Consider the following 21,348-nt stretch of genomic DNA (forward strand, 5'->3'; position numbering starts at 1 on the left):
AGTACTCTTAGCTAATCGAAGTGTTTAACTTCACAAGCCGACATTTACATTAATTTCCTTCACATTTGCACGTTTTGGCCTTGTATCAAAATAAAAATGGGTGTAGAATCCACACTTTACATATTCTTAACCAAATAATACTCCGATCATATATAATTTTCTAGACTACAACCAAATTAACCGAATCTCGCAGTTCTGGTCGAAAATGCTGCCAAACACGAGCTCTTACACTTGGTTGAGTTTCGTCGTCAGCATAAGTGTAGATGACCAGGTTTCGTCCAAGTGGTACAGTGCAAGCACTTATGAACAGATCTTCATTAAGTGACACAGGGCAAATATCCACTACCAGCTCTTCAAGTGCCACAGCTTTCCTAACAATGTACGACCCGAATTCCAGTTCAGTTGGGTAGCCTAAGAATCCTGAGAGTTTCACCTTTTTCAGATTATCGTTTGAAGCCTCCTTCACCACATCAAAACGATGCTCCGTATCCCATCTAGACTCAAACGGGTTTACCAACCATGTAAACTGCAAAACAATTTTTCTTTGTAAAGTTACATATTCGATGCTTATGATTAAGTATTAATACAGTCATCAATAGTTTTCATTCGATATTTTATTTTTAAAAAAATAAAATTGGGTTTTTTCCGTAATTAATTCCATCCGCTCCTAAGTGCAATTAACAGGCAAAGGGTTTATTATTTGGATGTAAAGAACAAGTATAGTAGTACCTTGATCTCAAGTTTCTCCAAGCATGGACAAGCCTCGATCATATGAACGAGTTGATGAATGTTACCATCGTTTCCCATATTGGCTGCCAACTCCATATGTTTAAGCTTTACAAATTTCGGGAGGAGCAACTCGTCCATGTCATCATATGGCTGAAAAAACATAAACATAAAACACAATTTAATATATATATATATATATATATATATATATATATATATATATATATATATATATATATATATATTCAAGGATCGGTAATAGTACATACATGCTTACCATTTCTTTAAGGCAGTTGGTCGAGAGCTTAAGCTTCACCAATTGCTCACTAAAAACATTATTTGAAAAGATATCGTAAAATCCACAATTTTCATGAGTGGCAAACTCGATAAGCCTCGGGACATTTTCTAGCATAAGTTCGTAAGAAGGTGGCAATTTATGACACCTCAAAGATACGAGGTTCATCAAGCCTCTAATCTCAACGGTTTCGATACTCGAACATGACCTCAAGTTCAAGTGCTTCAGCTTTGGCGCTAAATCGCCAACTATCGAGACAACTCTTAATTTGCCATTATATTCTATTGAGAGGCGCTCGAGAACAATAAAATTCGAAAGCAATAGCTCTAAATCCTCATCACCCAAATCAACGGCCCCTAAAGATAGTTCTTTGAGGGATTTGAAGGCCGGTAGAGCTTCGTTTCTACTCGCCAAACAAGGAAGAAACGGGAAAAAGGCCCGCGGAAAAAAGGTATGTACGTGCAGGTCAATGATTTGGACTTGTTTGGAAAAGGCAAACTCGAGCCATCTTCCGATTTCGGATGATTGATACTGCGAACTAAAAAAAGGTAAGCAAAGTCGGAATTCGTCTAAAAATTGGCCTCCCTTGTGTGAATCCAAGGTGTGATTGATAGTGTATTTTATGAACTCCGCTTTGGATATTTTATCGTAGTTTTTCTCGAAATATTTTTGTTGCTTGGGGGTAGGAGTAAAATCGAGGCGAGTGATGTAGGTGCTGAGGTGGCGCCAACGTGTGGACAGGATGCTCGTGCACACAGCTTCGACCACTGTCAGCCGTGAGATTATCGATACGAGAATGCTGTCCGGTAATTGGCTGATCTTGTCACAATTACTTGCTTCTGCTGCTATTTCTTCCTGCAACAAAAATATATATATATATGTGTATATAAATTAATTGCGCTTGCCCCCCCTGTGTTATTTCAAATTTTCGAAATGCAGGAAAATTTCGCCTATTATTATAATTAGCATTAAACATCATAAGTTCCCTTAGTGTTTCAATTTTAATTGTAACTAACCTCAATTTCAGGGATCAAATTGCAATTCTATGATTCCTTAAAAACCCTAATTTCGTGAAATCAAACATGGAGGAAATTGAATTTTTTTTCTTTTCCAATTGAAATGAACACAAGGTGCAGCTTCAAACCGCTCAGAAATTGATGAACAACGCTGAAATGAGGGTTTAATAAATTGATCGGATGGGGGTTTAGATGTTACCAATGAACTGGATGATTTCGGGAGCTGAGGAGCGGCGGAGGTAGTCTGTGTAGGGAGCGATGGTTCGCCGGAGCGGGGTAATTGCGGCGGTGCCCCCTTGCCTATCGACGCCACAAAAGCCATGGCCACCGAGGTCAGAATAGAAAGAGCAACAACGCTTTAGTAAGTAGTTGCCAACAAACGGTGTCGTTTAGTTCTCATCTATAGCAATTGGGTAAACTACGGCCAACCCCTGAGATAAGGTCAAATTACGAACAAATCCCTCATGTTTGGGTAATTACAATCACCATGTTTAACCATGAATCTTCTAGATTATGTGGAATATTCTTTAATTTGTACCCGTTTTATCTCATTCGAACTCCACATTATAAAACAAGATGATTATAAAATGTGTCTCGTTGCTTTTAAATATCAGATTGTGGTGCATCGAGAACTGCATTTTTGCACAAAAACGGGTAGAAACTATCCAAACTAAAAAAGGTTTTTCCGTAATTTGCAACTGAAGAATGACAAAGACTACAACTATATCAAAAAATTTGATCATAAATAAAATAATCCCAGTCAAATTTATGAAACATTAAACTCAAACACAAGCTAGCAAAGCAATATCCTAAGATTATCTACTCGACAACCAAATTAACCGATTTTGGCAATTTTCTTCTAAAATACTTCCATACACGGGATATCGCCTTCCGTTCCATTATGACATTGTCGTAGGCGCGCGTTTCTGCGAACATCTCTTCAAGCGCGGTAGCCTTTCCAATAATGCACGATCCAAATTCGTATTCACGTGGGCACCCAAAGAGCCCTACTAATTCCACCCTTTTGAGATGATCGTACGAAGTTTTGGTCACCGCCTTAATACGATATTGTGCACTACGATCATACATATAATTGCTCGGACATTTATGCCATACAAACTGTAAAAAAAAAAAAAAATTGTTTAAACAATTTATTTGGATAATATTGTGAACGGCAACAGTACCCTTATGTTATAACTTATATCGAATTGTTAGAATTAATTAAACTGAAAGACAAGTACCCGAATCTTAAGTTTCTGCATGTACGGACAAGCCTCGATGAAATGAAACAGTTCACGAATGTTACCATCACCACGGATAGAATATTCCAACTCCATATGTTTAATCTTCACTAGTTTCGGGAGGCACATGTCGTCCACGTCATCATATGACTGCAAAAAATATTACATGCCCATATATGATATACATAATTTGATCATATGTTACATATCAAGAACTATATGTCAAGTAGCATCCGTGCATGTATGAAAAAAAAAACAATTTATATATATATATATATATATATATATATATATATATATATATATATATATATATATATATATATGCTTACGATATCATGATAGGGGTCGGACGAGAGCTTGAGCTTCACCAATTGGCCACTAATAATGCCCTGCGAAAGGATTTGAATCCCGATATTTTTGCACGTGTCCAAATCAACAAGACTCGGAACATTTTCTAGCACGAGTTTGTAATGATGTGGCAATCGATGAAGCGACAGAGATTCGAGGTTCGTCAAGTCTCTAATCTCGACGGATTTGATCTCACAACACTCACTTATGACAAAATGCTTCAACTTCGGAGCTACTAATAAATCGCCTAATAAACGTACAACACTTAGTCTATAGCTGCGTTCGATCGATAGACGCTCAAGGGCAACGAAATTCGAGAGAAGTAGCTCGAGAAACTCGTCATCCACATCAACTGAATTTAGGGACAATTCTTTGAGGGTTTCGTTTTTGCTCGAGAAAAATGGAAAGAGGGCCCACCTGTGGCTGCAATCTAACCGTACGTGGATGATTAGGACTTGTTTCGAAAATGCAAACTCGAGCCATTTTTGGATTAGGCACCTCTTTTTTGGGCAAGTGCTTTGATCATTATCATCGTAATATGGGTACGTATACCAAGGTATGTGAAGTCGAAATTCTTGTAAAATTGCACCTCCATTGTGTGTATCCAATGTGTGGTCAATTATGCTAGCGTATTTCTTTACGAATTTATAGCACTCTGTTTCTTTGACTTCTTCTTCTTCGACAACTTCTTCAACAACTTCTTCTTCTACAACTTCTTCTTCTTCTTCTTCTTCTTCTTCTTCTTCTTCTTCTTCTTCTTCTTCTTCTTCTTCTTCGTCTTCTTCTTCTTCTTCGACAACTTCTTCTTCTTCTTCGACAACTTCTTCTTCTTCTTCTTCTTCGACAACTTCTTCTTCTTCTTCTACTTCTTTTAGATGTTCTTCTTCTTTTTCTAAATCTTCCTCGACTTGTTGTTGTTGTTCTTCTTCTTCAGAATCTTCGACACAAGGAATTATTTCTAATTGTTTGAGGGTGTCAGAAAAATCGAGGCGGGTGATGTATGTGTGGAGCCCACGCCAACGTGTGGATAGGATACTCGTGCGCACAGCTTCGGCCACCGTCAACCATGAGATTATCAATATTAGAACATCGTCCGGCAATTTGCTGATCTTGTCAACCTCCTCCTCATCATCATCAACATTAATATTATTATTATTATTGTTTTTACCTGCTGACGTGTCTTCTTCCTGCAATAAAACATATGAATTATGCATCAATATATATATATGCTGATGAGGATATACAGATTAGATGCTGCAGGTGATAAATAAATAAATAAATAAATAAATAAATAAATAAATAGAGGGATTTAATTTGATTAGTCATCACCTTCGGTAGATTTTTATTCTTGTTTCTCCTCCTCCTCGGCATCTCGTTATCTACGAAAATACAGACGCAAATATGAGCTTTAAATAATAACCACAGAGGAATTTTTTTCACCGGGTTTCAATGGAGAAAGCATTTTTTTTTCTTTTTCCTTCTTTTGCAAACGGGCTGGAATTCTGGAGAGGGGGGGCTGGAATTTTTGTCCCCTTTCTTTTTTAGCAGAGGAGCAGAGAAGAAGGAGAGGGAGAAGGAAGATGATTAGGTTTTAAGAAATTATGAAAATTGCAATTTGGTCCTATGCAATTTGGAGAGAGGGATTTTCTGAAATTGTTAGGGACTGAATCGAAAATTCTAAAAACTTCATTTTAAAAGCATGTGAAAAATCCTGGAAAATTTTTTAATTTTCGAAAATGTTGAGTCTGGGGTATTTGAGTCTTTTTAGGTCAAAAATCAGACTCCCAATCGCACAAACCGCGAGTGCATCGCATATTGAGCTCGGAGGGTCCTTTTTGGCTTTGACTAATTTTCACAGGGGGTTATGTGCTAATTTTTTTAACACGAGTGTTTTTTCGACAATTCGAGATTATACATTGGTGGTTTTTGCAGAAAGGGTAATGTAAAAAAATTAGTGATGAAAGGAAAGATTTGAAGATCTAATTAGTGCAGAAAACAAAACAATGAAAGAAACGGAGACTTTATCTGCCATATTACAAAAAAGCCCAAAATCAATTAGGAACAATTACAGTTTTCACCCCTTAAGTTTGTACAACTTTCGTATTTGGTCCTCCATGTTCGTATTTGGTCCCTCATTTTTTAATTATTTAACAATTTTAGTCATTTCCGTCAATCTACCATTAGTTCGTCCATTAAATCAGTGACGGGCACAAGTTTAATTCCATTAGTACTAACCAAACATTGACGGAAATTTTAAAAAAATACTGAATTTTTAAACATGAGGGACCAAATACTGAATTAGTGCAAAATCAAGGGATAAAATTGTAATTTCCCCAAAATCATAAACAATTGGCCCATCAATTAATACACAACTAATCAACTTGGTTGCGTACTAACTATGACTTTTTGTTCAAACCAAAGAAGAAAAAAAAAAGTCAACTAACTCAAGTGACTCCACTAACCAATCAAAAACTGCCACGTCACCATCAACTCTCCTCCAGATCTGAAACTCCATTACCATATAACTTTCTCCCAAAAGCTTCAACACTCCCACTGCAAGAACTTAAAAACCGCCATCAATGGAGATTCCAGCACTTGTATACTTCTCATGCTGGTCAATAATCACCGCCACCTTTCTCTCTCTAGGATTCAAATCTCTCAACCACCACGAACAAATCAACAACAACAAACCCCACTTCGTAATCTTTCTACTACAGAGATTTCTTACAACCTCAGTCTGCCATTCATCCACCTACTCTCTCGTTCATCGTCCTCGTCACTCCATTATAACTTCCTTAACAACCCACCTCAAACTGACCGTTATCGGATTTTCATTACCTTCGTATCTGTACGTCGTTTCTGGTCGGCCGATCCACATACATCTGATCTTAGCCTACGCATTTGTAATAATAACAATATTCCACTTTTTTTTCATTGGCGACGGAGAAGAAGTTGACTTCGGTCTTTACGTTGACTTTTTGGTCAGGCTTACTGTATTCTCGCTCGCACTGGATAAGAGAGATCGGTTTTTTCCGGTTTTCGTCGCGGCGGTTTCGTTGTTCACCGCCGGTTTGTCGGCGGCCATGTTCGACGTCGATAATCGAGAAACTGCCGTTGTTGGTAGTACGGAAATGGAGAGAAGGATGAAATTTGTGGGGATTGGGTTTTCGATTTTGGCGGGAGTTTTGTTTCAGGTTTTTTTGAGGATTAAATTGTTTGGGGATGTGGTGGGGTTTTTGTGCTTTGCTGTTGCTTGGCTTGGGTGCGTGGCTATGGTTATGCCTTGTCGGGATTTTGGGGTTCTGGATTGGTTCGTGTGTAATGTGTTGGTTGGGTGCGTGAACGAGTTCGGGCTTTACGGGCCCACGTGGCTTGCTTACGGTGCTTCGGTTGTTCTGTTTGTGCTGCACCCGAAGGTGCGGGCTGTGCGGTACGTGCCTGGTCGTGACGTCATCTTGTGGTAATAATATCGTTTGCTTACCTATATCGTATTACATTGGATTAGGTGAGATTGGATTAATATTCTACTGACCAATTAATTATTTAGTCAGAAAGATGTTTGATTCGTTAGATTAAATCTTGTATTAAATTTGTTAAATTCTATTACTTAATGTGAATTGTCTAAAAAGTATTTTAATTAAACAAATTAAGATATTGTTTTAAGGATAAAATTGTAATTTTCTCTTTTAATCACCCCTACAAAAATTAATCGCAGGGGGAGTTGCTGCTAATTTAACCAAATAATAACACTTAATGGCGGACTTTGAGTATAATAACGGGCTTGACTAAATGCGAATCTCATCAACCAAACATCTTACTAACCCTACTATTTAGTTAATACAGATTAATAGCATTAAGCAAACGAGGCCTAATAATTTAATATTAGTGTGACTGTGGAATTGTATCTCGAATATAAACGATGTTACCCATGTTTTCTGCAATATTTTAGTAGCTCAAATTAATGATTTATACCTTAAAGTAGAAAATTAGTCAAATTGAAAAGAAAAAAAAATAATATCAATTGAATTTAATTTGAATTTTTTTATGAATATGTGAGTTAGCACTTACATTCTTTAGGCCCAATATAATGCCCACAGAAGCAGGCTTTTGGTTCTCAAGGCCCAACCATTTAACCTTTATTTATTTAAATATTATTTTTTCAATTAATTTTCTTGACAACCCAAACCCGAAATGATTTTGGATCGGGTCAAAATCCAACTATTAATTGCAATTGAAAAACTCAAGTGACATCAAACGAGAGTATTATTTAAAAATAATTAATAATTTAAAGATAAAGTCCACATTTTTAATTTTTAATTGTACTAAGGGGCAATATTTTTTGTCAATTGTAAGTAATTTAAAACAGTGATGTTCAAATATTTATTTCAAGGTCCAAGATTTTCAAATGCAAATATTAATATAGTAGTATTAAAGGATTCAATTAATTATCAAAAATAAAATAAAAGGATTCAATGATTTTGTCAATTGAGCAATATTATTGGTCACCTACTTTTGGGTCAACGTTTTGGTCAAAGCCAAACCAGTTCCTCCATTCTAGAAAGCAAAAGCATCCTCACTATAAATAATTTTATACGATAAATAAAATATGTTTCTTTTTTTTTTCTCACAACACAAAATGTGTTTGGTGTAACAATATTTATTGACAAAAGTAATAATTGTATTCTCAAAACCATTACTTTGGTCATATAATCTAACTATTTATCCTAATATACAACATTCTAATTTATAACAAAATATAATATATACACTATAAATTGCAATAGAGTAAATTCAAACTTTATTGTGTAAAACAAGTTACAGTTAGTACTAACTGGCTGTTGGAGCAACTAATTTTGTGTCAGTTGATCAAAGTTCAAGTTCATTTGCCAACGATTGTTAAGTTGAACTTGTCAGTATTTCAACGTTTTTTCAATAGCTCACTCATATTATTAGAAATGTATTTTGCTAGTATTTTTTGTACTTAAATTGTAGAAAAATATATGTAATCTAGGGTAATTTGGTAATATTGAAGCAAAAGGCAAGACCCACTTAGCTTTTATGTCCATTTCTTAGGAGCAAAGTGAAAGACTTGAAATAATTGGAGCACTAATATATGTTTTGCTAAAGTATGCATGTGAAAATTCAAAGAAATAAAGAATGGTGTTAAGAAGGTTCGTGGGGGGTGTGCTTTAGGCTTTAGCATCTCAATAAAAAAAAAAAAAAAAGTGGTCTACAAAAGAAAGTTGTGAATCATCTTAACACAAAATTATTTGAATAATATTTTAAATATGTCAATATGTTACCTAATTAGTGACAACATACAAAGTTTAAGAGAAAGTAAAAGATTTGTTTGTTCATTAATAACTCTTTTATTTTTTTAATTTTATTTTTCTGAATGGCAAGAGAAGACGTATGCGCATCGAAGTGCACTGGGTAAACTCCGTCTTGTACAACATCAAGAAAACTGCACAAGAGATATAAACTACACTAGACTATGTATGTGTCACGATCTCGCCTCATAAATGTTGACACTGTCAATAATTTTCTTATATTGTCTATAAAGAATGCACCAATCTTGAATAACTTGATTATACTAATCATATTTCAAGACTTGGTGAAGGTTACACGAGGTAGAATTTTACCGTTAATCTATGCACACATATAAGTGCGTTTTTGTTTGTGGACTTATTAATAATAAAATTCACTCATTTCAGCCAATATAGCATGGTATAAACCGTGTCAAGACAATTGCCTAAAAGTTTCAAGCTGGACTTTTGCAGCCTTGTTTCCATCTACTTTGTTGGTATTTTCAATAATCCACAACTAGCTGTCACAATCTGCTCAAAATAATTATCTAACAATTTATATTATTTATCCATTTTTTTAATTCAAAAATTATTCACAATAATAATTCTAGAAATGTTTGGAAAATGGAAACCATTTTATAAAATAAGTTTGGGTAAAAATGTTTAAACGAGAATACTAAAAATTATTGGGTCCTTTTCACACTTTGTTAAAGAAAATTGATAGGTACATCACTTAATGCTCAATGTACAATCATTTGAAACGCACGCAATTGGTGTGTACCTAATTTTAGATACTAGTATAGATACACAACAACGTAATCTGATTTTCTTTTTAATTAATATTATTTAATTAAATCAAACTTCAGTTATCAGCTGTTGTCGCTCGCGTATTCTCTCTCTCTCTCTCTAGCTTTCTCTCTCTCATTCTTTTATTTATTTTACCCTCAAAATTCACGCACACAGACAATTGATTATACAATACACATACGTATACAATACATACAAAAGCATATATATATGGGGGCAACTATTTTGAATACTAATTTTTGCTTAGTTGAATACTACCTAGTTGAAAACCACAATTGAGTACATATTTTTAAGTTTTTTCTTACTTTAATACCAAAATAAAAATAAAAGTACAAAAATACCCTTTCATACAAAATACTAATTACATTAATTTTTCTTTGAAATTACCTATTTGAAAACCAAATAAAAAAAAAAGAAAAAAAAAATCAAACACAAAAACTCCCTCCGTCAACCTCACGCCGCCCGACGCCGCCGCCGCCGCCCAACCATCGCCGCCGCCGGACGCCGACGCCAAACACCGCCTAACGCCGCCCACGCCGCCCAACGTCGCCCAAAGCCGCCGCCGTCGTCTTCTTCGAATAGTAAGTTATAGTTGTTTCGATTTTTTTTTTCTTTAATATTTATTTAAGATTTGAATGTTTGATATGGGTAATTAGGATTTGGTTGTTTTAGGTTAGAATGATCGTTAATTAGTAATGGGTGCATCTGATTTCAGTCGATTTGAGCATTGATTTGAGATTCGTGGGTCGGTTCTTCGTTCTCCATTTTCGACCTGTACATGTCGAAATTTGGATGAATTTTCGACATGTTGTTGTCGAAAATTCATCCAAATTTCGACATGTAGATGTCGAAAATGGTGAAAGGGTTGCTTTTGATTTTGTTATTTTCGACAGTTTACTGTCGAAAATGGGTTTCATTTTCGACAGCAACCTGTCGAAAATTCAATCCATTTTCGACAGTAAACTGTCGAAAATTACCCCATATTTCGACAGGTTTCATTTACCCCATATTCCGACCCAGATGCATGTTACAACTGAGTAGGCATGGAGCCCATCCTACTCGACCCCAGGCGGATCGACCTCGACCCCATGAAGCTCGTCCAGAGGGTGGTACCGATAAGGAGGTCCAACTTTCACAAATTTTGGAGTTGGTGAAGGGTACACTTAGCGAGGTACGGGGACTTGCGCCATCCGACGCTCATACGGTCATGTGGGGGACCCTAAATGATATTGTCAGATTGATCGAGCCGGATGCCCCACTTCCACCTCCTTCGAGGTCGTCGGATGCCCCACCACCACCACCTCCAGGTAGCTCGATAGGGCCACTTCCACCGCCATCGAGCTCGTCCGATGCCCCACAGGCGGTTGTGAAACGCGTGTTTAGTAGGAAGAAAAAAACACAGGATTAGTCTTGTATTTTTTTAGATGGATGTTGTTTTATGGATTTTATTTGTTTTACTTGCTTTTTAATTTAGTTTTATATGGATTTTGGTTGTTTGTAATGAAATTATTTTTGGTAATTTGAAATATATTTGGGATTAGTCTTGTATCAAATTATTTTTATCTTACATTGCAATATACTTGGGGTTAAATTCACAAAAAAAAAAAAAAAAAAAAATTTACAAATTTTTCAAAAAAATAAAAATTTGATACAGCTAAATTTCGACAGCTAGCTGTCGAATTACAGAGAGTAATTCGACAGCTAGCTGTCGAATTTGAGCTGTATCAAATTTTTTTTTTTTTGAAAATTTGTAATTTTTTTTTTTTTTTTTTCCAAAAACACTTACAATATGTTTTTTATCTTACATTGCAATATATTTGGGGTTAATTGCACAAAAAAAAAATAAAATTGCAATTTTTTCAAAAAAAAAAAAAAATGTAAACAGCTCAAATTCGACAGCTAGCTGTCGAATTATACACAATAATTCGACAGCTAGCTGTCGAATTGGAGCTGTTTGCAATTTTATTTTTTTTTTGTCCAAAAACACTTAGATGTGTTTTTTATGTTACATTGCAATATATTCGGGGTTAATTTCACAAAAAAAAAATAAATTTGCAATTTTTTCCAAAAAAAAAAAATTTGTATACAGTCCCAATTCGACAGCTAGCTGTCGAATTACTGTGTGTAATTCGACAGCTAGCTGTCGAATTTGGTCTGTATACAAATTTTTTTTTTTGGGAAAAAATTGCAAATTTATTTTTTTTTTGTCCAAAAACTACGTACATGTGTTTTTTATCTTACATTGCAATATATTTGGGGTTTAAAAAAAAAACATAGTTTTTTCAAATAAAAACCCAACACTTAATAACATTGAAATGTAGCACCAGTAACTTTACATATTTATGTTGGGAGAACTATCACCATTGTCTGATATAGTAATAATCTCGAAACTCTCTCGCGTGGCAACATTTTGACCTATTAATTCTCGAAATGCTGTAATCCGACCATCCATTTCTGCAGGCTTCCAACCATCAGCTTTAGGATCATGACATCGGTACCAATAATCGGCGATAGGAGGTATTGGACAATTCTTGTTCAATACAACATGCACGAAGTGACAGTTGTCGACGAATGCCATACCGTGCTCTTGCCTCTCGCTGAAAAGCTTTGGATCGCTCGATAGGGGAAGGAACGTGAGACACTGATACTTGGATAAGTAGACAAGCACAATATTGTATGTTGAAGCAATTACATGACCCATATTTGGCAAAGACATCCAATGATCACGAGTTGCAGGAACATCCCAGTTACTCACAATAGCTTGCATGCTTCTAACGGTTTCTTCGCCACGGTGCATGGTCGTGTAAGTGGAAAAATTAGAAGTCAACTCCCGTAGCATGTCATCTCGCACTCGACCCCATTCATCTTCTCCAAATCCCATCATAGAGGCAACTGCCCGAAATCCACAGTGTCCATCTGAACCGACATTGATGATTTCTCGAACGTGCATACGAAATCGTGGATGGATCGTGTCAATGTACTTATTCTTGCCGATCAAACCTGGTGGCAATCCCACATCTGCATCTTCAAATAATGGTTTGACCGACTCTTGTGTCGGTATAGTGCTTTTTCCTGACTCTTGAGTTGGTATAGTGTTGAAAGAATCATTCGAATGCCCTCGTAATCTCATCAGTACAGGTATAAGCTGCAGTATATTACATTTCATTACTCAGCACAATTATAAAATACAATTTCAATGAAATGAGACGATAGTAGCGACATTTACCTTTGGAGAACAACTAGCTTGCTTCGATTTTTTTTTCTTTGGCTCCACATACTCAAAATGTGATTTGTCCCGAGTGCTTGATTTGTCTTTCCTACTTTTTGCCGGTCGACCTTTGCTAACAACTTTTTCACTTGGCTCCGTAAGGTTAGTCTTCTCTGGGTGGGTAAAATGTCTCAAATGGTTGCGCAATCGAGTTTTGGCATCGAGATCGGCACATTCAAAGAGCTTCTGGTATTCCGATAATTCTTCGTCGATGGTTGGTAGGATGACTTGGCCTGTGGTCGCGGCGGGCTCCATACTCATGTGTTTCCAATACGAGCCTATTAACTCAAGTGGGATAGGACATTTGTTCACAACAACATACTCATGAAGTTCATGGCGACATGGTAGACTGTGGGTTGTTCGGATGGCGCAACTACAACCCATATCGCTCGGTTGCAATAGTTTCGCATTGTCCACCTCAACTTTGAGTAGTTGTAGAGCGTATTTTGAGATACTTCCACGAAGCTCATTGTATATCAACGTTTTGAAAGTGTGCTCGTAAGTATTTTTACTTACTTCAAAGGAAGCCTTGATGTCATTGTGTTGTTCGACAATTTGATTGTGGACTTTCGTATACAAATCCACAAATGTGCCAGTTGAATTACGCACATCCCTTTTCATTCGTCCGTGTGCCCCCTCCACCCTATTAGAAGTGTACGTTCCAAAATGAGTATACTTATTTGTCCACACCGATACAAGTCTCTCCTTGTACGGATCCAACCATGAATTAGCTACATACTCTATAGCCGGGAGATAACCAATAAATGTTCTTTTCAAATCCTCCCAATCCTCATTGAACTCCTCTATGGTATTTCTTTCAATAAGAGCCGAAAAACTCGACTGAAATTGCTTCCATTTGGTGATGTCCTTTGGGAACAATTTCTTACAATTGGCCACTATATTCTTGTTCACATGCCACCGACACAGCAAGTGATGACTCGATGGATACACATTGGCCACTGCTTTCATTAAACCCAAATCTCGATCTGTTACAATGCAATTAGGCCGAGGACAACTGGTCATGGCCTCCTTCAAACAACGCAACGCCCATTCAAAATTTTCCGTCTTTTCGTGGTCCAAGTAAGCAAAGGCAATTGAGAACGTCTTGTTGGTACAAGTAAAACCCACAATCTCAAGAAATGGGAGTCCGTAACGATTGGTCTTGTACGTGCAATCGATGACGAATACGTACGGATACGACTGTGCCAACTTAATGCATTTCGGGTGGATCCAAAACAAGTCGGTAATCGCATTCAACTCGTTCGATCTATGGTACGAGAGGTATTCATCTTCTTTCAACTTGACAAACAATGATTGCAATTGAGATCTCCCATCCAATTCACTGAAATTTAACTTAGAGATAGTATTGTAAACTGTCTTCATACCAGTTACATTAGACGGGTCCTTTTGCTTCAATGCTCTTAGAATTTCCCTTGGTTTCACCATTGCTTTCTTCATAGTGTGAACAAAGGAAACATCCTCCTTTGATAATCTTCCGGCATAAGAGTGTCCGTGCAAGTTTTCGAATAAGTTGTGGTTGTGAATACCACAACTAACATCCAATTTCCACTCAGCCTTTTCATCATCCTTGTGTTCCCTTGTCCCCTTCAATTTAAACGGACAATTGCATTTCTTTGAACCGGTGCTCCTTTTTCCCGGTCTTTGATCATCTTCACCTGGTACCTTCTTGCCAACATAATGGCCCCCACGCTCACAACGAACAATCACATACGGTGTCCTACGTCCTCTATCCCCGTCACTCGAACCCCCAATCATTAACACCATTCCAATTCTTTTACATACTTCACGAACCCATGCCATTAAAGCTTCTTTTGTTGGGAATTTTTCGGACGTGGTAAATGAATGGGTGCAATCGATCTACACAAAAGAGTCGAAAATATAAGACAAGTAAATTTGCAACAGGAACAAATTCGACACTTAAGTTGTCGAATTATGATGCAATTTTCGACACTTAAGTGTCGAAAATTACCCTAGATTTCGACACTTAAGTGTCGAATTATGATGCAATTTTCGACACTTAAGTGTCGAAACTTTGGGTAATTTTCGACACTTAAGTGTCGAAAATTGCATCATAATTCGACACTTAAGTGTCGAAATCTAAGGGTATTTTCGACACATACATGTCGAAAAATAGGTGTATTTTCGACCTGTATGTGTCGAAAATACATGGCGAGCTTAAAAAAAAAAAAAATTTCAAAATCGATGTTTTAGCTCAAAAAATACATGAATACATACCTGAATGGGTTCTCCTTGCTCGTAAACTACCATTCTATTGTCATTTGAGGCCATTTTGCAAGTTGTGTAAGGTTTTGATTTCTTTTGTTTTGGGGTTTTTTAGGAGGGTTTTTGGGGAGGGAGAAGAAGGAGGTGGAGGAGGTGAGGGGTTTGGGAGTGAGGAGGGAAATGTTTTTTTAGGTTTTTGATTATTTGGTTTTTAAGAAAGAAAAATAGTATTTGTAATATTATTTGGTTTTAATTTTCATTAAGGGTATTAAAGTAATTTCCAATTAATTATTTAATTTCTATTTTTTTGGTATTCAACTAAGCAAAAGTTAGTATTCAAAATAGTTGCCCCCTATATATATATATCTATCGATATTATTGTACGTATGTGTGCCGGTAATTGCATAAGATTTACAGTACATATAGCCGTTATATTTCTTAGAGTATAAGGAAAGGCGAAAAAAGGGGGAGAATAAAAGGTGGTTTTCGATTGAAGGAAATGCCGCCGGCGGGGATTCTGGTGGTGTCGGCGGCTCTGCTATTGACGGTGGCTGTCGGCGTATTGGTCGGCGGCGAAGGGAGGAACGTGATGCTTGCTCTGGAGAGGGCGAGTCACGACGGAATGGGGGTGAGTCAACTCAGGGACCGTGACCGCGTTAGACACGGTAGATTCCTGCAGCAGCAGCAACCTTTGGGGGTTGTTGATTTCCCTGTTCAAGGCACCTATGATCCTTACCTTGTTGGGTATATATATCTAATATATATCTAAATTACATACACAATTATGCATACATTTATTTATGTATGTAATATATGTTATCCGCATGTGTGATTTGTGCGTGTATTTTTATCTGAATTTAAACATCAAATATGTGATTTTGAATGGGGGTAAAGTTTTTAATCATTTCCTGCTGTTCATTTTTCTTATGAATGATTTGTGATTTTCCCCCAAATTAGCTTCATGAGTCAAATTTGTTGCTTCCTTATTACAAAAGTGCATCTAATTTTTTTTTTTGAAGTCCTTATCCAATTCGTGATCATATTTTTAAGCTACTGGTTGCCTTTTCGAATTATTCTCTCTCTTTACAGAGGTGTATCGATCGTATGAATTCGTTAAATTTATCGGGATGGTGAATCTTGTTCTATAGGCTATACTTTACAAGAGTGAAATTGGGGACTCCACCAAAAGAATTCTATGTACAGATAGATACTGGAAGTGATGTGCTATGGGTTGGCTGCAATCCTTGTACCGGTTGCCCCACGTCCAGTGGACTCCAAGTACGTACCTCGTTTCTTGCAAACCATATACATATATTTATAATTTTTAAATTTCTCTTCGCTAATTGTTTTGTAAGCCAAGATATGATATGGTTTATGTAATTATGGAATTGTATTGCTTTTTTTCTTTTTTGACAGTTGGAGCTCGAGTTTTTCGATCCTGCCAGCTCATCAACAGCTTCTCCAATCTCATGTTCCGACCGAAGATGTGCTTTGGGAGCAGAATCATCCGATTCTGGCTGTTCGGATCAGAATCAGTGTGGATACACATTTCAGTATGGTGATGGAAGTGGGACATCAGGAAATTATATAGAGGACTCAATTTATTTCGATTCAATCCTCGGGAATTCTTTGTCTTCGAATAACTCAGCACCCGTCGTTTTTGGGTGGGTTCTCATTCATCTTCATTAGATTATTCATCGAAATTATGTTTTTCTTGAAAACTTCCCCTTGTTATTTTATTACGCAGTTGTAGCACATCACAGTCTGGGGATCTGACAAAGCCAGACAGGGCAGTTGATGGTATATTTGGATTCGGACAACAAGGATTATCTGTTATTTCGCAGCTTTCGTCGCAGGGAATCACCCCAAATGCGTTTTCTCATTGTTTGAAAGGAGAAAGTGGTGGTGGTGGAATATTGGTGCTTGGTCAGATAGTCGAGCCAAATATGGTGTACACTCCGCTCGTTCCATCGCAGTATGTTTTTTTTTTCTTGTTCGACGGCTTTATACTTTTATTCGTTTGTTCCCTTTTTCTGTAGATTCTTTTTGTTGATTGAGGTTTAAATGAATTTCATCGTCTAATACGTTCTTGAGTATCTTTAAAGATAATTACTGTAGTCTAATTGAAATTTAGAAACTGATGTCGTTTGCAAAGAATGGTTAACTTGTCGGTTCTGTTGGTGATTGAAATCGGTAGCGTTTTTTACTCAATAAGGTTAATAGGTACTGAAGTTGAAAGGAGTGATTTAGTTTCTTCGTAATTTCCATAAATCCTTATGTGTTATTCCATAAGGTTAATCGGTAGTGTCCCCGTTTTTATGCAATTTTACGTATACTCCACAGCAGCTGGCAAATATTTCGGGTTTAATTTATTCTCTGTTTCTTAACTATCAGGCCACATTACAATGTAAATCTACAAAGTATTGCTGTAAATGGGCAGGCATTAAACATCGATCCATCGGTATTTGCAACGTCAAACAACCAAGGAACAATAATTGACTCCGGAACAACATTGGCATACTTTGCGGAAGAGGCTTATGATCCTTTTGTTACTGCTGTAAGTTGCTTAACAAAATTGTTCATATTTTATTTATTGACGCTCATTAGATATTATCGGTGCATGTTAAATATATTATTTTGGTGCCGATATTTTTTTGCTGTGCAGATTACGGAAACTGTTTCACAATCCGTTCGACCTATTCTTGTCAAGGGAAACCAGTGTTATCTAACAACCTCCAGGTTTTCTTTTACAATATTCATGTTTTTGTGGCCATCTTCCTTTTTTCTTAAATTGTTTGTTTGTTTATTCTCTCCAGTATCTCAGACGTTTTCCCTCCAGTTAGTTTAAACTTTGCCGGTGATGCATCAATGTTATTGAGGCCCCAAGATTATCTTTTGCAACAGAATTCTGTGGTAATTCATCGTCGCATAAAGCACTTCATTTATTGGATTCCAGCTGATAATTTGTATTTTACTTTTTCCTGGTTATAAATGTTTTTAAATAGTTGGTACGGGATAATTTCTTGATTTTCAAGAACTAAATGTTGGTAATTAGCAGAACGGGTTTGCTTTTGTGTAGGGCGGTGCTGCAGTGTGGTGCATCGGCATTCAGAAAATTCAGGGTCAAGGAATTACAATTTTAGGAGGTACGAAATTTATCGACATTGTTTTAGTGATTGCACATGTGCTATTTTATTCTTATAATCTCGAGAGTTTATTTCTCAAATTCCAAGATAATGTTTGTGTTGGTACTTTTCGAGTTTGAATTCATTTTCTTCCAAGTTTTTTCGTCTTAATCATGATTCGTACAGCCCCGTTTTTTATTTATTATTTTTTTAATGTGTTTTGTTAAATGCAGCCCCTGTTTTTCTCTTGATTGAGATATGTTATCATCTTATATTGTACTGATTTTTCATCCTTTTTGCAGACCTTGTTCTGAAAGATAAGATTGTCGTCTACGATTTATCCAACCAACAGATCGGATGGGTGAATTACGACTGTGAGTTTCTCCTTTATTCGACAGAATTTGTCAATTTCAAGGTTTCGTGATAAATCGTTTTTATTTGTATATTTCTTTATTATAGGTTCGTTGTCTGTGAATGTCTCTGCGACAACTGGTACAGGTAAAACCGAATATTTCGACGCGGGGCAACTCGATAATAACAGTTCGATACATAACAAAGTTTACAATTTACTAATACCAAACACCATTATAGCTTTCTTGTTGCATATAGTATTTTTTGGTGTTCTTACATTCTTGTAATGTCCATTTATAGAATCATATATATGTTTTTTTTTCTTTATTTTTTTTCCGGTAGATTTTTTCTTTTTTTCTTTTAGTTCCCTGTTATTTTAGCCATCCAGCTGCGTTTGTTGTATAATACTTAGATATTAGTTGGTCATTCGACACAAAATTTCATAGAGGATTACATTACGGGACTAATGTCGTGTATTTTACAAAGGTGAAAATCGGATGGAATGATGTCCTCGTAAATTTTTTTTCTTCTTTTCTTCGGAAGTACAAATTTAAACTTCAAATTTCGGTGTCAAAATTTTGAAATTTAAGGGGTATTTTAGTTACACACAATGTATACAAATAACAATTCAAAATTTATCTTATTAATTATTAGGAAAATATATATATATATATATGGTTTCCTAGTTGCAACACAATTCGATTCTGTTCCCCAAATAACAAATCCAAATCTGCGTTATTATTGGAATCCTAGTCCTGGACCTCCTGGTGTGTTACCAAAATTCGATTCTGTACGAAACCCCCCCTGTCTCTCTCTATATATATATATATATAATGTTCAGGATTATACAAAAACCTCTCTCTTATATTAACCTATCTCCCTCTCTCCCTCTCTCTCTCTCTCTCTCTCTCTCTCTCTCTCTCTCTCTCTCTCTATATATATATATATATATATATATATATATATATATATATATATATATATATATATATATATATATATATATATCCATGCTACGTACATAGCCATTCTCTCTTTGATCGTTGATAAAAATTGAACAAGGCTCTCAAACTCATATATGTATTCCTAATTTGTTTATGCAGGAAAAAAGAGTAGCAGCAAGTAATTGTGAGATTAATAATAACAATATTAATAATGATGATGGGGGTGGACATGATTAGCAAATTGTCGGACGATATTCTAATATCGATAATCTCGCGGCTGACGGTTGCCGAAGCTGTGTGCACGAGCATCTTATCCACACGTTGGCGTGGGCTCCATAAGTACATCACCCGCCTCGATTTTTCTCCCACCTCCAAACAATTACAAGCATTTAAAGAAGAAGAGGAGTTCCGCCTCCACAAAGTAGGCCATGATAATCGATTATTCGAAGAGGAACTCATAAGGAAATGCACTAACGTAATCGATCGGACATTGGATTCAAACAATGGAGGTTCAATTCTAGAAGAAATTCGATTCTACTTACCTTGGTTCCAGATAACCACATGTTTGAACGAGTCATGGCCAATCGAGAGTGGACTAGTCGAGAGGTGGCTCGATTTCGCGTTTTCCAAACAAGTCCAAACCATCCACCTACACATAAATACTGTTCATCTGCGGGTTCCGTTTTCGTATTCTAATTTCACGAGCATCAACAAAACCCTTAAAGAAATATCTCTAAACGGCATTGATTTGGACGACGAGGGTTTGAGGCTATTGCTCTCGAATTTCGTTGCTCTCGAACGTCTCTCAATAGAACGTAGTGATAAATTAAGCGACGTACATATACTAGGTGATCATTTAATAGCACCAAAGTTGAAACACTTGAACATAAGTGCGTGTTGGGATATCAAATTCATTGAGATTAGAGACATGACGAACTTCGAGTCTTTGAGGCTATATCATTTGCCATTGATTGGTTACGAACTCGTGCTAGAAAATTTGCCGAGGTTTGTTGAGTTGGACACTAATTGTCGAAAAACCGAAATCGAAATCCTCTCACGCGGCAATGTAATTAGCGAGCAATTGGTGAAGCTTAAGCTTTCGACCTACATTTTTGATGTGTACAACGACTACATGCCCCTCGCAAGAATGGGAAAGCTTAAACATGTGGAGTTGGAATTTTCAATATACACTGATCGCAGCTTCCACGAACTCGTCCGTTTCATGGACGCTTGTCCGTGCCTGCAAAAACTCGAGATTAAGGTATTTTCACATATATATATATATATATATATATATATATATATATATATAAAATATTTTTCAGAATATTTATAAATCCAACTTCTATAAACTCGAATAAATGTATAATATAAATTGGTAATTTTGCAGATGAAGTCAAGATGGGGGGGTGAGCATTATTGTATGGAGGTGGTGAAGAAGGGTTCAAATGATCATCTGAAATGGGTGAAGCTGTCGGGACTCGAAGGCTGCTCATGCGAAATGAAATTCGGGTCGTACATCGTTGGAAAAGCTACAGAACTTAAAGAGCTTGTCATGGAAATTTGCCCCGAAAAAACCGACGAAAGCAGACGAAGGGCCAGAGCTCTTGTGCGCAAGTGTTTTCAACCAATACTACCAGATTCAGTTAATTTTGTTATTGTCTAGATATT

General features: G+C 36.4%; 5 protein-coding genes across 5 annotated transcripts; 2 read left to right on the forward strand and 3 right to left on the reverse strand.

Moving 5' to 3' along the window:
- Positions 1-43: 43 nt before the first annotated feature.
- Positions 44-2,423, reverse strand: LOC105958546 (FBD-associated F-box protein At5g60610). The gene is made up of 4 exons (XM_012982546.2): positions 2,240-2,423; positions 1,007-1,879; positions 730-879; positions 44-526 (listed from the first exon to the last, which is right to left on the reverse strand). Exons 1-4 carry the CDS (start codon positions 2,360-2,362, stop codon positions 161-163), a joined length of 1,512 nt encoding a protein of 503 aa, XP_012838000.2. The 5' UTR covers positions 2,363-2,423; the 3' UTR covers positions 44-160.
- Positions 2,424-2,762: 339 nt separating this feature from the next.
- Positions 2,763-5,297, reverse strand: LOC105958545 (uncharacterized). The gene is made up of 4 exons (XM_012982545.2): positions 4,962-5,297; positions 3,614-4,819; positions 3,282-3,431; positions 2,763-3,159 (listed from the first exon to the last, which is right to left on the reverse strand). Exons 1-4 carry the CDS (start codon positions 5,001-5,003, stop codon positions 2,860-2,862), a joined length of 1,698 nt encoding a protein of 565 aa, XP_012837999.2. The 5' UTR covers positions 5,004-5,297; the 3' UTR covers positions 2,763-2,859.
- A 4,581-nt stretch (positions 5,298-9,878) lies between these two features.
- LOC105958543 (aspartic proteinase 36) lies at positions 9,879-19,259 on the forward strand. Its single transcript, XM_088817248.1, has 11 exons — positions 9,879-9,945; positions 15,603-16,001; positions 16,406-16,535; positions 16,674-16,921; positions 17,005-17,232; positions 17,652-17,814; positions 17,923-17,996; positions 18,074-18,170; positions 18,337-18,403; positions 18,685-18,756; positions 18,842-19,259. The coding sequence occupies exons 2-11, from the start codon at positions 15,757-15,759 to the stop codon at positions 19,018-19,020; spliced, it is 1,503 nt and encodes a 500-aa protein (XP_088673374.1). The 5' UTR covers positions 9,879-9,945; positions 15,603-15,756; the 3' UTR covers positions 19,021-19,259.
- Positions 12,003-15,461, reverse strand: LOC105970530 (protein FAR1-RELATED SEQUENCE 5-like). Its single transcript, XM_088817247.1, has 3 exons — positions 15,270-15,461; positions 12,972-14,891; positions 12,003-12,890 (listed from the first exon to the last, which is right to left on the reverse strand). Exons 1-3 carry the CDS (start codon positions 15,321-15,323, stop codon positions 12,078-12,080), a joined length of 2,787 nt encoding a protein of 928 aa, XP_088673373.1. The 5' UTR covers positions 15,324-15,461; the 3' UTR covers positions 12,003-12,077.
- A 577-nt stretch (positions 19,260-19,836) lies between the features above and the next one.
- Positions 19,837-21,343, forward strand: LOC105958537 (F-box/LRR-repeat protein 13). The gene is made up of 2 exons (XM_012982539.2): positions 19,837-20,938; positions 21,068-21,343. Exons 1-2 carry the CDS (start codon positions 19,889-19,891, stop codon positions 21,341-21,343), a joined length of 1,326 nt encoding a protein of 441 aa, XP_012837993.2. The 5' UTR covers positions 19,837-19,888.
- Positions 21,344-21,348: the final 5 nt, after the last annotated feature.

Source organism: Erythranthe guttata, chromosome 4 (genome assembly GCF_056151865.1).
Source record: "Erythranthe guttata isolate IM_541 chromosome 4, IM_541, whole genome shotgun sequence".
NCBI lineage: Eukaryota > Viridiplantae > Streptophyta > Magnoliopsida > Lamiales > Phrymaceae > Erythranthe > Erythranthe guttata.